At 42.3% G+C, this 14,664-nt stretch overlaps 1 protein-coding gene across 1 annotated transcript; it reads left to right on the forward strand.

Annotated features, from left to right (window-relative positions):
- The first annotated feature begins 495 nt into the window (after positions 1-495).
- LOC145821351 (uncharacterized) lies at positions 496-11,827 on the forward strand. Its single transcript, XM_082917856.1, has 2 exons — positions 496-663; positions 11,327-11,827. Exons 1-2 carry the CDS (start codon positions 496-498, stop codon positions 11,825-11,827), a joined length of 669 nt encoding a protein of 222 aa, XP_082773982.1.
- The last annotated feature ends 2,837 nt before the right edge of the window (positions 11,828-14,664 follow it).

Raw genomic sequence — 14,664 nt, forward strand, 5'->3', positions numbered from 1 at the left:
GACGGTAGAGCTAGGGCAATACAACATAAAGTTTCAGCTGTGAACAGCCATCAAAGCATAACCCTGGCTGATTTTGTCCGAAATTTGCACCAGGCACCCACCCCGTCTACCCAATAGACTTAGCACGCGACACCTAGCAAAAGGAAATGGCTAGTGTAGATTTGGCACGGCCCATGGTATCGGTGCTACCGCATGGAGATGAGGTGCATACAGTAGACGAGGTGGACGATCCCGAGCAAGCTGAACAAAGGCCAGCCAACTTACTAAATGATGAGACGAATGCGCATGTAAGAAAGCTGTGCATGATTCCGCCCAATGCCTTGGATTTGAAAAAATCTAAAAATCCCTTCGATTGCTGAAAGCTGTTCAGCTTAGAGCTGTGGAAACCCTTTGTTGACGAGGCCTCAAATAGGCATGGTGCCGGGCAAGGAGTTATGTTAACCTCGCCAGACGGACTGACTGACCATTGAGCATGCCATCACATTGGGATTCTCAATGTCCAATAATGAGGCAGAGTATGAAGCCCTTCTAGCTGGCCTGAAAAGTGCTCTACGAATGGAGGCCACAAAGTTTATGGTGTTCAGTGACTCCAAACTCGTCGTTAGCCAAGTCTCTGGTGAATATGAGGCTAAGGATGAGAGGATGGCCAAGTATCAAGCGCTGGTACGCGCCGAAATCAAAAAGTTTGCCGCAAATAAGAATAAAACAAATTGGCCGCAAAGAAAATAGTAAAGCAGATGAACTACCCCGCTTGGCATCCATACAAAACGCCTTCCTCAACCCTTTGATGATTGAGTTCCTGCCCCGACCTAGCATCAAGGAGCCAGAGGCGCCCAAGGTACTCTGCACCAACTTAGAACTATCCTAGATGGATCCAATCATCACCTTCCTCAAAGATCGAATCTTGTCCACCAAGAAAAAGGAAGCCAACAAGATCATGTCTAAGTAAGAGCGGTTTTGGCTCTCTTCATCCGGCGCCTTGTACAAAAAATCTTTTACTGGGCCGTACTTGAAATGCGTTCATCTTAGCAAGGTTGAAACTTTCCTCTTTGAGATTCATGAAGGCATGTGTGGTAGCCATATTGGGGGTAAATCCCTGGCATATCGAGCAATTTTTCAAGGCCATTGGTGGCCGTGCATGCAAGCTGACGCTCAGAAATATGTCTACAAATGTGAGAAGTGACAAAAATTTGCTCACCAGATCCACCAGCCGGCCAGGGATTTACTCCCCTTGACGAGTTTACATTTTGGGGGCTGGATATTGTAGGATCGCTTCCAACTGCTCCAGATAACCGCATGTTTTTTATTACCGCTTGTAGACACCCCATTTTGATTGGCCCTAAGACTTGGGCACTTTCTTTTGAACACCCCATGATGAAAATCGAAATATGCCATTTTATGAATTTCTCAGCAAAAAAATTCAAATTGAAGCTTTAATCCCAAACCTCACCCATTTTAGCCAAAATTGTAATTTGTAGTATTTTATAATATTTTATAATTTTATGTGTGTGTACATGATTTTAGGTGTTTTTATCAAAACCAAAAAACAAAAAATTAAAAAAAAATGAAGAAAAACAAAAAAAAAATAGTATGGTCAGGAGAATATCTTGTTTTTGGGTTGGATGATTATATTTTATGAGTGGGTGGAGAATATTATATTTTAGAAAAAGAAAAGAAATAGGAGAGGCTGGCTACATTTGTTTTTAAAAAAAATAAAGGTAATGGTGAACATGCTGTATGGCCAAGATGATTATGTTTTGTTTTCGATGGAAAGAGGAATATGGTTTAGAAATAAAAAGAAAGAGAAATGGATGGAGTACAAGCCCCATGTTGTTCCAGATTCAGCAAAAAGCCATGTGAACCCAAGGGAAAGAAATAATAAAAAAAATACATCTACTCTCTCTCTCTCTCTCTCATTACAGATTGACACTCTCTCAATGTACCATTTTCGTGGGAAAGGTATGCATGAACATTGTGAAGAAAAAAAAAAGGAACAACCATATCAAGGGCCTGGGGGGAAGGGGGGAAGCGACAGAAGAGACAGAACACCAACTTCATCTCCCTCTTCCTCCTCCTTACTCACATCAGGTGCTTCATCTTCTCATCCGCCACCCATCACCACCACACCACAACCATATCAAGGGCCTGGGGGGAAGCGACAGAAGAGACAGAACACCAACTTCATCTCCCTCTTCCTCCTCTTTACTCACATCAGGTGCTTCATTTTCTCATCCGCCACCCATCACCACCACACCACCACCACCACCACCACCACCCATGAAAAAAAGACAGTCTCTCTCTCTCTCTCTGGGTGTGCATGGCAAAGGAAACATCTGCGGAGTTGTGTTGCTCAAGCCCATGAACATCTATATGAAGTAGCTAATGACTCTGAAGTTCCTGAGTTTGCACGAAATCCCAGCCGAAGATTTGAGGGGATCATCTCTCTCTCGGCAGCGTGTAGAGTGAAAAAACAAAAAAGACACATGCAACTACGACTCTTTCTCTTCCATGGCATCAATTTGTGGCCTCTCTCTTTGCACCTGGCCTCTCTCTCTCTCTCGCATGAGCTGGTTCGGAGATGAAGATATCATACACATACATACATTCATGGACTCTCTCTCTCTCTCTCTAAAGTCCATTCATAATTACATACCAGCAAACTTCCTGAGGAGTAGGAATGGCAACGGGGCGGGGCGGGGCCGGGGATCACACTTCCCGTCCCCGATGGTTAGATTTCCCCCGTCCTCGGCCCCGATCCCCGACGGGGAACCTATCACCGCCCCCATCCCCGTCCCCTAACGGGGATCGGGTTTCCTCGACCCCGAACATTCCCCGACTACAAAAAAAAATAAAATAAATAAATCTGCAGAAAATACAACCATTCATCAGCAATATCAACATCATCATCAACAACAACATCATCAAGCACAAAACGAAAAAACCTTCAACAACAACAACATCCACATCATCATCTTCATCAAGAACATCTTTATCTTCAGCATTTTCAGATCTGAAGAACAAACTCTAAACACGTGAGAAGCCGACGTCAATGAGAGAGGAGCGGCGGTCGTGTGTGTGAGAGAGAGAGAGAGAGGGGGAGGCGATAGAGAGAGAAAATAGAGAGAGGGAGGTGAATCACTGTTAGAGAGACAGAGAGGAGCGATAGAGATAGAGGCGATAGAGAGAGATGAAACTCTATTTGCGTTTGACTTATGGTCACCACCAAACCTAAACATATATATATTATATATAAATTGGGTGCTTGACAGATGGTCACCACCAAACCTAAACATATATATATTATACATAAATTGGAGTGTTTGACCGATGGTCAACAAACGTAAACATATATATATATATATATTATATAAATTTGGGACTAAACACTAAACACACACAGTATATATATATAGATAGATCGGGGCCTAAACAGGGACGGGGACGGGGACGGGCCGGGGCTAGAAAATGTATCACCGTCCCCGGCCCGAATAGCATCGGAGATTTATTTTTGATCACCATCCCCGGCCCATCGGGAGTATTTTTCGAGGAAAAACCACTCAATTCGGGGTCGGGGGATCGGGTCCCCGTCGAGCCGGGTTTAAATTGCCATCTCTACTGAGGAGCTACGTAGAAAAGGAGAAAGAGAGAGGGAAGAGTCTTTGATCTGAGCAAAACAAGAGACAACATCCACACATATGGACACACACAACCTATACACACACACCACACGATCCACACACGGACCAGACATGCATGACATACCCAGTGCACAACACACCATTCACACAGCACATAGCACACAGTACACAGCATTAGATACACACAAGAGAGGGACATCTCTCTCTCTTAATTTTTTTGAACTCTCTTAGCTACACACACAGACACACATACATACACACCTAGGTTACATATGCATATGCTCTCTCATCTTTCCTCTCAGAAAACACATAGGTATACGCACATGCAAATGGGTTTCTCTCTCTCTGTGCTGTAAGTAGTGATCTGCAAAGATGGATATACAAAAATAATCAACACACATACGTGCTGGGGGTGTTGTTCAGAGTGGGGGGTAAAAAACACAAAGAAGAGAGAGAAAATGTGGTGGGTGTGTGTGTGTTGGTTGTGCGGAGGCTGACAGATGAGAGTTTTTGTTAAAAGCAAAAGAGAGATAGAATGATAGAGAAAAGAGGGGGGTGAGGGACAATAGATCTCTCTCTCTCTCTCTGTGTGTGCTAAGGAATGACAAGAAAAGGAGAGCACGACTTCAACGATGGAAGAACCACTTTCAACACCAGCAGAACCACCTTCAACACTAGCAGCAACATCTTCATTATCTCTCTCTCTCTCTGTCTCTTCTTTACATTTGGAATTATGGGTTTGGTTTTTCAGTGCAAATAATAACTGGGTTGTGAATTTTCTTGTTATCTTACCAACTAGGTTTCTCAAAAATACTCTTCACCAAAAGCATAGAGTTAGTTAGCTTAGTCATTTTGAATTTTGTTTTAATCTCTGATACTGTTTTCAAAGATGCACCGTATTTGCCGAACTGGGTTTTTAGCCAAGAATAGATGGTCAAGTGCTGTGAAATCATACAATGGGTTGTGTTCTCTCATGGAGTGTGGTGTTGAAGTTAGGTTGTGCAAGATCATCTAGTGCTAATGATTGTATGACTAAGGAGGTGCTTGGAGCTGCGGGAACTTCTTCTCTAATTATACGACAACGGACCAGATGGCATTGAACATGTTGAGGTGGAGCCTTCATTGAAGATGAGTTTACATGGGCTACTGGATTGAAGACACATGGATCTTTGCTAGTTGATGAATGGCCGGGGGTTTAAAACTTTTATTTTTCATTTTGAGTGTTTGTGATGATTTTATTTTATTCATCTCTCTCGGATTTGTAATATGTAAAATGTTATAATAATTCCCACCCCGCTTCTTTCTGTCCCATTCTTTAATCTCTTTCCCTAACTGTACATATGTATATATCTGACATACCATGCATATCCATGCTTTGCATCCATGTTTCATGCATTAAGATTCGGCTATATGTGCAACTTTGTGCTTTAATTGATTATCACATGATTTTGTGCACTATCGTCTGTTTTGCAGTATTTCACATGTTATATCTTAGAAGCCGAATCTTTAGCTGCATCTCAATAGTGAATTGTATTAGGATTTTGTATATAAGATCATGCATATTTTTCTAACTTTGTTTTGTAGCTCGTTGCGGGACGTCGATAAATATGTGAGTTTTTATGCTTTAGCATCCCGCTTGTACATAATTTTCTTACTATGTGTTAGCACCCTACCATGTGGTTATTTGCTTACTTGATATAATTGCTTGAATGCCTGTGGATGAAGGCTTGTTGCTTGAATTGGAATGATTCAACGAATGTACGTTTTAAGCCCACTTTATAGTGGCAAATTCACAAACTTTAAGCCCACTTGAGGTGGCAAATTCAAGCCCTTAGCAAAACAAGCATGAAATTAAATTGTTCCACTTTGAGAAAATTAGTCTATACTTGTATGCTTCACATAGTAAATTTTAGGATTTACTAACTAATCAGAACATGAACATATAAAGAAAATAAAATTCATATCATGGTTTAGTAGAGGCCGATCTTTTGATCGGGTGAGCGGGAGTGCTCATTATTGACCTTCCCCTCTCATACCTGAGGTTCTGAGCCAAGCATCTTTGGTTACGATGAACAGTGGCCTTGGCACGAGTCATGGGTTTCCTAATTTTTCCAAAATAAATATTAGGTGGCGACTCTGAGATCTGATGACGCAATCCATTTATGACAAAAGGTTTTTGCAATAAAATAGATTTTCTGTAAAGTTGCCAAATCTGGACTCTCATCTGCGTTTCACATTGCACTCGTGAGACTAGATCAAAGAGATCGAGGGTTTGAACTGTTTAACGCGCGCGGGTATCCCCCGGGCATGTTACAGTTTCTGGCAACTCTGCTGGGGACTTTATGAAACCTTGACTCGAACTCCATGATATGACTTTTATTTTCAATTATATGTTTATTGCATTGCATGTATTGGTGTACTTAAAGTCCCTGTGTTGCCCAGATACTGGTGGGAGACAGGCACACTTTTTGTGACACTTTTCTACGTTACTTTGGAAACCTTGTGTTATAACCTTTTGAGATCTGAAGGTTCTCAGACTTTGAAGAGAGACTATGTTGACTTTTCTGATTTCCTAAAGATCTTCATTGGTTATGGCCAGTAGGACTCTTTGGTAATGTCACATTGACTTTAACCCCTAAAGTAAAGCCAACCTTGTACATATAGTGAGCTATAGTACTTTTCACAATTAAGACAGAATGCTCTCCCAAGTCTAGAATGTATGCTACCGCTTGTTTGAATAGTGAACCCTAGATCATTTCAAAAGCTAGGACAGGATAACCCTACCCTCCATAGGGGTGTTTGTTCTCTTTCCTGCTATGTGTTATGTGCAATGTATTGGATCTATACAGGGGTTCTCAAATTCGAATAAGTGGTTCATGCATTTCAGTTTGTGGGGTTCAGTGTGTTTTTAGTGAAGGCATAATTGGAAGTTCCGTTTTATTTCTATGATCATCTGCTGATTGCACGAGCTTTATTTTGAATATTGTGGATGGCCCACACTTTGACTGGTAATTTGAGAATGGTTTTATTCTAAGTTCTGAATTGAGTATTGAGTCTAAGTTTGATTCCACCAAGTTTGTAGAGTTGGCATCAGACTCGAGTCATTCTAATGAGTCAGAGTCTGTTGATTTTGATAGTGCTAACCTAGACATTTCTGTCCTGTCTAGGTCTTCTTTGTCATTTTCTTTTGAGTCTGTTGTCATTGCTGAGTCATAGTCTCTTTTCAATAAACAAAAAATATATATATATGTCATAGAGTCTGCCTGCTTCTCTGTGTCTTTAAATCATAGCATTGACCAAAGTTTTTCAAAACTTTTTCTAAAACTCTGATAAAAGCAAAGAGAAAGAATTTCCTCAGGATTTGTAAAGTTTGATCAACTGAGAAGAAGAGAGATGTGCTAAGCCTTTGATGAATAAAATCATTTCTGTTAATGTGGGTACTAAGAAGGATCCTGGCTTGGTCAAAATTGGTCTTATCTTGTCTTCGTAAGATACGAGTGATTAGTCACTTTGTGAAGAGATTTCAAAAACTGTTTTTTGCATGGTCCTACGAAGACATGCCTGGAATTGATTATGCAGCATAGGATCCTTCTTGACTTAAGGTCCGACCTCTTTAGCTCCTTAGCTTTCAAACCGTGATTAGTGTTCAGTAATCAACCAAAAGTGTGAAGCTTACATAGCTGAAATGGAAACAGCCCTTGAACTAGGGGCAATGATGCAATTCAAATAGAGGCAGCCCTTAAACCAGGGGTAATAAGGTACCACCCTTAAGAGGCTCACTAGGCTGAAAACCCGGAAAGGCGACCCAAGCAAAAGTTAAAGCACAAAAAAAAAAAATGAAAAGCTCGCAAGGTTGAAAACCCGAAAAGGCGACTTTGACAAAAAGTTAGAGCATAAAAGGAGAGTGTCAATACCCGAGCGAACGTTAGCTAGAACTACATAGGGCCTGTGATTCAGATTGGAAACAGCCCTTGAATTAGGGGCAAGAAGGTCGGATGTAAATCAACCGTTGAACTAGGGGGCAATGATGTGATTCAAATAGAGGAAGCCCTTCAACTAGGGGCAATAAGGTTGAATATGAGTTAGATTGGAATCAGCCCCTCTTGAACTAGAGGCAATGATATGATTCAAATTTGAAACAGCCCTTGAACTAGGGGCATAGCCGAAATGGAAACATCCCTTGAACTAGGGGCAATAAGGTTGGATGTGATCAAAGAATTAAAACTGGACTGTTTTCCAATGAAGACTGCCCAGAAAAGTCAAAACCCAGAATTTGAGAGAAAGAGGACAATTGAGTTCCTATCCACTACACTAGGGGTAAATTCAGGTCCAATTAGCCTAATCCCTAGATCATCATATCTACTGGTCAAGTCCAGCAGTCATTCTTATAGATGGCCTAGAGATCTCACACCTAATCAACATGGACAAGCTAAAATGAAAGTATTACCCTTGAGAGGCTCGCTAGGTTGGAAACCCGGAATGGCGACCAGGCAAAAGTTAGAGCAGAAAAAGAAAAAAAAACAACAAAAAAATAGAAAATATAAAAAATGATGAAAAAAATGAAAAAAATAGAAAAATGAAAAAAATGAAAAGCTCGCAAGGTTGAAAACCCGAAATGGCGACTTTGGCAAAAGCTAGAGCATAAAAGGAGAGTGTCAATACCCAAGTGAACCTTAACCGGAACTACGATGGCCTGATTCTTATCTTTGGGATACGTAGGTAGTTTCATCTTGAAGTTCAGCCCCCTTAAATTTTTCAACTCATTCATTTCGTCCATGTTTGATTGGTGTATCTTTAGTCGACTTGGTTGTCATATCCGTGTTTGATTGGTGTATCTTCGTTCTGCTCAGTTCAGTTGGTTCGATTCAACTTGGTTCAATTCGGTTCGGTTTGGCGGTTCGGTTTGGTCCAGTTCCACTCGGCTTCATTCGGTTCGGATCGGCTTGGTTCAGTTATCACCATTGATTATTTGGTTCGGAGCTATGCATCTCAATGGTTGATTCCATGTTGTTTGGCTAGTGGTTATTTGCAAAAATAGGTTTTGATTATTTTGAATGAAGTTGGCTTATTTTCTCGAAAATATTCCATTTTTTCAAAACCAGACCATTCTTTGGATTTTAAAAAGGGAAAATTTTCAAGGCTCACAGCTTAACTTACATGATTTCAAAACAGAAAGTGGAATAAGTATGCTAATCTAACTCTCATGTTGATCAAAACATTTTTTCAAAAAAATCAAAAAAAAAAAAAAGGTTAAGGCAAAGAATTAGGGCATAGTCGAGTAAGAGATTCTGTCTTCTCCACCGGTCAAGTCAACAATTTAGTGTATTCATACCAGTCAAGGTATTCATACCAATCAGTATAAATAAGTGTATTCATTTCATACCAGTCAGTGTATATAAGTGTGTTTGGATTGTTTTGCTTCGTTTTTCTTTCGTTAAGTTATTCTTTGAGTCAGGTCAATATGGAATCAATGTCCAATTCAGGATTCAAAATTCAATCATTCTCCAATTCAATCAAACAAAATTGTTTTCAAACTCAAAGTGATATGCCAGTCACGCCATTGATGAGAAAAAAAAGAAACTGATTTTATTGAAGTCAGGGAAGGACATCCCCGATTCCAAAGACTCCAAAAAAAAAAAAAAAAACCCCAGCATATATACAAAAAAAAGAAAAAAAAACAAACCCAGAAATACAAAAAAAAAAAGGAAAAAAAAAACAAGCCCAGAAAAACAAAAGAAAAAGAGAAAAAAAAAGAGGAAATAGATCTCTTGTTTTGTTTCCAGTGACGGACACACACCGACTTCACTTGGCTCTTCCGCAGAGCTCTTCCTCTTTTTGTCATCTTGGGTGACCCTCGAAGGCCCTGCCCTCGCGCTTTCGCCGAGAGAGTCGACTCCTCGTCGACTGTCAAAGGCGAAGTAAGAAGGCGCTCCAAATCGGGCCATGGAGGTGGCCTACCATTTCAGCTCCTTGTTCTCAGCCTTCAGTGCACAAATCTTTGCTCGTGCATCTTTGTATATGTGCTGGAGCAAGGAGAGTTGGGCGTTGACGTGGTGTACTTCACTCGTCCTGGTCTACAGTCGGTGAGACAAGTTAGTGACCGCCGCCATTGTCTCCATACAGGACCTCAATGTAAAGTGGTTGGTTTCTATGTTGGATTGAAAGGCCATTATTTGCTCAATCGACAACACAGGAAGGTTAGGAAGAGAAGCAGTAGGGGCACTTGGCCCCGAATCAGAAGAGTTTATGGGATCATTCAAATCTGGAAACAGAGTAAGGGGACGGGATGGGGAGGCCATGGATTAGAGGTGATAGGTGTAAAAGAACTGAGTTGCAGAGAAATAGCAGAGCCTCCTTCGTTCAGTCTCTTTTTTTGTCTCTCGAGGAGAGGAAGAAGAAACAGAGGTGCGTGATGAAGAAGGAGAGTAGTGAGTGATGAAGAAGACGGAGAAGACTGATTAAGAAGAAGACTGAAGAGAAGAGGCTGAAGAGAAGAACACAAAAAGGGAGAGAGCCGAGGCGAGCGTCATTCGAGGCCTACTTTTGTTGGCCAGTGACGCAAAAGAAGGCCACGTGTTAGATGCAAAAGCAGGCCGTGCGTTAGACGCGGTTATCAAAAAAGAGAGAGACGCGGGAGAGTTGTGTATGCATGAATGTATATATATTGTATATCTATGTATTATATATATTTGTTTGAACATTTGGTCACAAGAGTGGCTTGGGTTCAGTGGTTTGACTCAATGGTTGAAGGCTGAAAGGCTGAGCTCGAGGTTAGGGGTTCAAACCCTACATCTTGGTTTTGTGTATATCTGTCATGTATAAGTATATATATAGTTGTTTGTATATTTTGTCACAAGAGTGGCGTGGCTCAGTGGTTGAGGACCCGGAGGCCAAGTTTGAGATCAGAGGGTTGAAACCTCATGTCTATGCATTTTGTGTTTTTTTCTTTCTTTTTGCGTGTTTTGAGTACGTGTGCTGATGTCAGCAAACGGAATATGACTTCTCAGTAACGGCATCTTCCCACTGACAATTGCAAGCGGAATATTCCCCACTTGTATATAAAGAAAATAAAATTTATATCATGGTTTAGTAGAGGCCGATCTTTTGATCGGGTGAGCGGGGGTGCTCATTATTGACCTTCCCCTCTCATACCTAAGGTTCCGAGCCAAGCATCTTTGGTTACGACGAACAGTAGCCTTGGCACGAGTCATGAGTTTCCTAATTTTTCCAAAATAAATATTAGGTGGCGACTCTAAGATCTGATGATGTAGTCCATTTCTGACGAAAGGTTTTTGCAATAAAATGGATTTTTTTGTAAAGTTGTCAAAGCTGGACTCTCATCTACGTTTCACATTGCACTCGTGAGACTAGATCAAAGAGATTAAGGGTCTAAACTGTTTAACGCGCGCGGGTACCTCCCGGGCATGTTACACCACTACCGATTACTTCACCAAATAGGTGAAAGCCGAGCCGTTGGCTACCATCAAGGAAAAAAATGTAAAAAAGTTTGTTTCGTTTGGCAGAATGTCATTACTCGGTTTAGCATCCCAAAGGCCCTAATCTTGGATAACGGCACGCAATTCGATAGAAAACTCTTCCGCGGATTTTGCGAAGTGTTGAAGATTGAGTTTTACAACTCTACACCGGCCTACTGTCAATCAAATGGTTAAGCTGAAACTTTAAACAAGGCTATCTTAGACGGGCTAAAGAAACAGCAGGAGAAAACAAAAGGGAGATGGGCTGAGAAACTCCACAACGTGCTCTGGGCATATCGAACTACCCCCAGACGTTCGACCGGGGAAACACCATTCGCCTTGGCTTACGACGTGGAGGCTGTCATACCCTTGGAGATCGGCATACCAACCATCCGATCTGAAAACTTCAAGCCCGACTTGAACAATGAAGTTATCACCCTAGAGTTAGACCTAGCTGAGGAAAGAAGGAAAAGGGCACTAGTTCAAATTGCGACCTATCAGCAAGAGATATTCAAGAAATACAATAAAATCGTGCATCTACATCTGTTCAAAATTGGGGACTGGGTCTTGAGGAAGGTGATGGACAACACACTGATCCCGGGGGAGGGTAAATTGGGTGTAAATTGGAAAGGGTCATACAAGATAATTGGCCTGGCTGGCAAAGGGGCATACTATTTGGAGGACTTGGATGGCAAAGCTATCCCAAGACCCTAGAACGCGGCTAACCTCAAGCTATTTTACTTTTGAAATGTAATCCTTTTTTCTTATTTACACTTTGCCTTTTGTTGTCGCATGTAATGTTTAATGAGTAATGAAAAGAAGTGTTTTATTCCTCTTTGTATTTTAGCATTTTATGTAACCTTTTCTATTAAAGCCTAGTCTAATGTATCTTGCCGTCCAAAAAGTTGGTGTTATGGTTAGCTTGGAGCATAAGACTGAGCAACTTTTGGTCAACCCTGGGCTGACTTTGCCCGCCGTGCTACCAGTTGGTGTTATGTCCAGCTTAGGACATAAGACTGGGCGGCTTTTACTTAACTCCGGGCTGATTTTGCCCGCCGTGCTACCAGTTGGTGTTATGTCCAGCTTAGGACATAAGACTGGGTGGCTTTTACTTAACTCCGGGCTGACTTTGCCCGCCGTGCTACCAGTTGGTGTTATGTCCAGCTTGGGGCATAAAACTAAGCGGCTTTTGCTCAACCCCGGGTTAACTTTGCCAGCCGTGCTACCAGTTAGTGTTATGTCCAGGTTGGAGCATAAGACTGAGCTACTTTTGCTTAACCCGGGGCTGACCTTGCCCGCCATGCTAACAATTGGTGTTATCCTTAATTTTGACAATGCAATCCGAGCTGGTTCGACTCGCTTTTACTGAGCTGGTTTCGCTTGCCAGGGAAAAGTTTGTTGTTTCGCTCACTAAACCGAGCTGACTTTGCTCGCTACCCCGAGCTGATTTTGCTCGCAGTGGCACAAACTGATGCAATTTAAAAGTTGGCCTTTGGCTTCTTTGACCGAGCTGATTTGTGTTTGAGAGACGTAGTGCTACCGACATTTGAAAAAGTATTCTGCATTTATGCTATCTTTTCTGAGCTGAAATTAGCTCGCCGCGATAAAAGGTATTCCAAAAGATTATCTCGGCAAAAATGAAAGCTATAGTCATAATCATTCAGACAAAGCAGACAAATTGAAGACATATGCACAAGATTGTGATTTTCAAAAGCGATTTTTATTCATCATTAAGTCTGGTTACAACAGTGAGTTTTATAGCCCGGTTACAAAAAACAAAAACAAAACAAAAAATAAAGAAAAGCTTAATTCACATTCACAGTTTCGCCTGCTCGGCCAGTTCCTTCTCGGCTTCCTCCTCCGATCCGCGCACCGGGTTAGGTTCCAGGTCGGGCTCATTCTTGACTCGAGAAGCCTTCTCCTCGGATCCTGCAGGAGTCGAACTCTGGCCGACAAGCTGTGCGGCAGATGTTTCGGCTGCAGCTGCCAGTTTCATTGCCTCAATGAGCTTTTGTTACACGGCGCTGGTGTACAACTACATGTGAGTAAGAATTAATGTAGCTGGCGGGTTCTTGAACACTTGAGCATGGCCAAGTTTTTCCACGGCAACCTTCCGGCCACACTGGAAAAATACGTCTTTCGTCGCTTCAACCTGCGTCTCGTAAGTTTTCTCCCCCTTCGCATAACCTTGGTTTTCAGCATCGTCAATCTGCTTCTCTAGCTTGGCTTTATGGGTGTCACGGAGCTTGCGTCGCTTGGCAATGTACCTCACCTTGTTCGCCTGGATTGACTTTTGCTTGTCCTTCTCGACTTTGCCCAATTTCTCGGTTCTACCCAGTTTCTCGGCTAGCTGCTTACGCTCGGCTAGCACCGACTCATGAGCGGCCTTCAACTTCTCTGGCTCAGCCATTTTGGCCTTATTATCAACAATGGCCTCCCGCAGACTCTGCCGCATGAAGACCATGCGTTCGTGTGTGAGATAGTTTTTTACGCGGCCTAAAAAATAGAAGAAGTTAGAAGCGGAAGCCAATCAATAACTTGAAATAAAGCGACTCGATTGCTTACAAGCATGATGGACTTTGCAGCCGACCTAAGAACCTTCAAGTCAGAAAGCTTTTCATGTTTTTTCATATCTGCTGGCAAAAACAGACCCTTGGCCATGTTGAAGCCAAGAAAATAATCCTTGTCAGCATAAACTGAGTCAGCGGTTGTCACGGCTCAGCCCTTATACTTCAGCACGGATGACTAGACTGGGGAGGATGTGAAGCGGGTAGATAACTCTCCCAAAGATTGTTCAGTCTGTTCCCCTTGGTTGGCCGAAGGAAGCTCAGTAGAATCCTCGTCGACCAACCTCTGCTCGGTTGAAGCCCACCTCTGCCTTTTCTTCAACCGGCCAACGCTTTGTTCGCTGGCCAGAGCCAGCACCGGGCTAGATTCTTGTGTGGCTTGCTGGAAAGACTGGCCGTGTGTCATTTCTGCCAGCTGAGAATCACTCGGCTCGCCAGTAATCATCGATTTGATGGTGCGAATTTTTTCCATCTCTTGCTCAGCTATTAAGGGGACAAGTTTGATCGGCAGAAGTGTTGGATCCGGCTTTAGAGAGGGGGTACGATGAAAGTTAGTGATCGGACTTTTACACGGTGAAGTATGTCGATAGCTCGGTTCATATCCAAGTAGCTTTTAGGGCTCTTGTTCTTCTGCTGGGTGTCGTTTGGCTCGGGAATAATCCTCTGCCATGATCATATAATTTGCATAAAAATTCAAGTGTTGGATCGGCAAAACGGTTCAAATTCAAAAATGTAAACCGCGCTAAGATGCTCACCAGTGCTCCCGAATTTTTGCGTATGTACCAGCCCGGCATGGGCGTCTCAGTATCCTCATAATTACTAGACACCCACAGGAAATCATTATCATTCATCTCTCTGTCCAGGTTACCCTCTATAAGTTTTGCTCGGCCCTTCCTAACCTTCAAGTACCAACAGAAGCCTCTATTATTTTTACTAAGTATATATTGGTGGAATATCTCGGCAAGACCGAGGTTCAAACCAAGG

Source organism: Camellia sinensis, chromosome 3, assembly GCF_055761805.1.
Source record: "Camellia sinensis isolate YWXY chromosome 3, ASM5576180v1, whole genome shotgun sequence".
Taxonomy (NCBI): domain Eukaryota; kingdom Viridiplantae; phylum Streptophyta; class Magnoliopsida; order Ericales; family Theaceae; genus Camellia; species Camellia sinensis.

What these genes read in the sequence shown, in the direction of transcription:
- LOC145821351 (XM_082917856.1), top strand. Translation starts at nt 496, where the DNA reads ATGTCCAATAATGAGGCAGAGTATGAAGCCCTTCTAGCTGGCCTGAAA. An exon ending in TGGCCAAGTATCAAGCGCTG is followed by an intron (nt 664 to 11,326) that starts GTACGCGCCGAA and finishes ACTTTAAACAAG; the next exon opens with GCTATCTTAGACGGGCTAAA.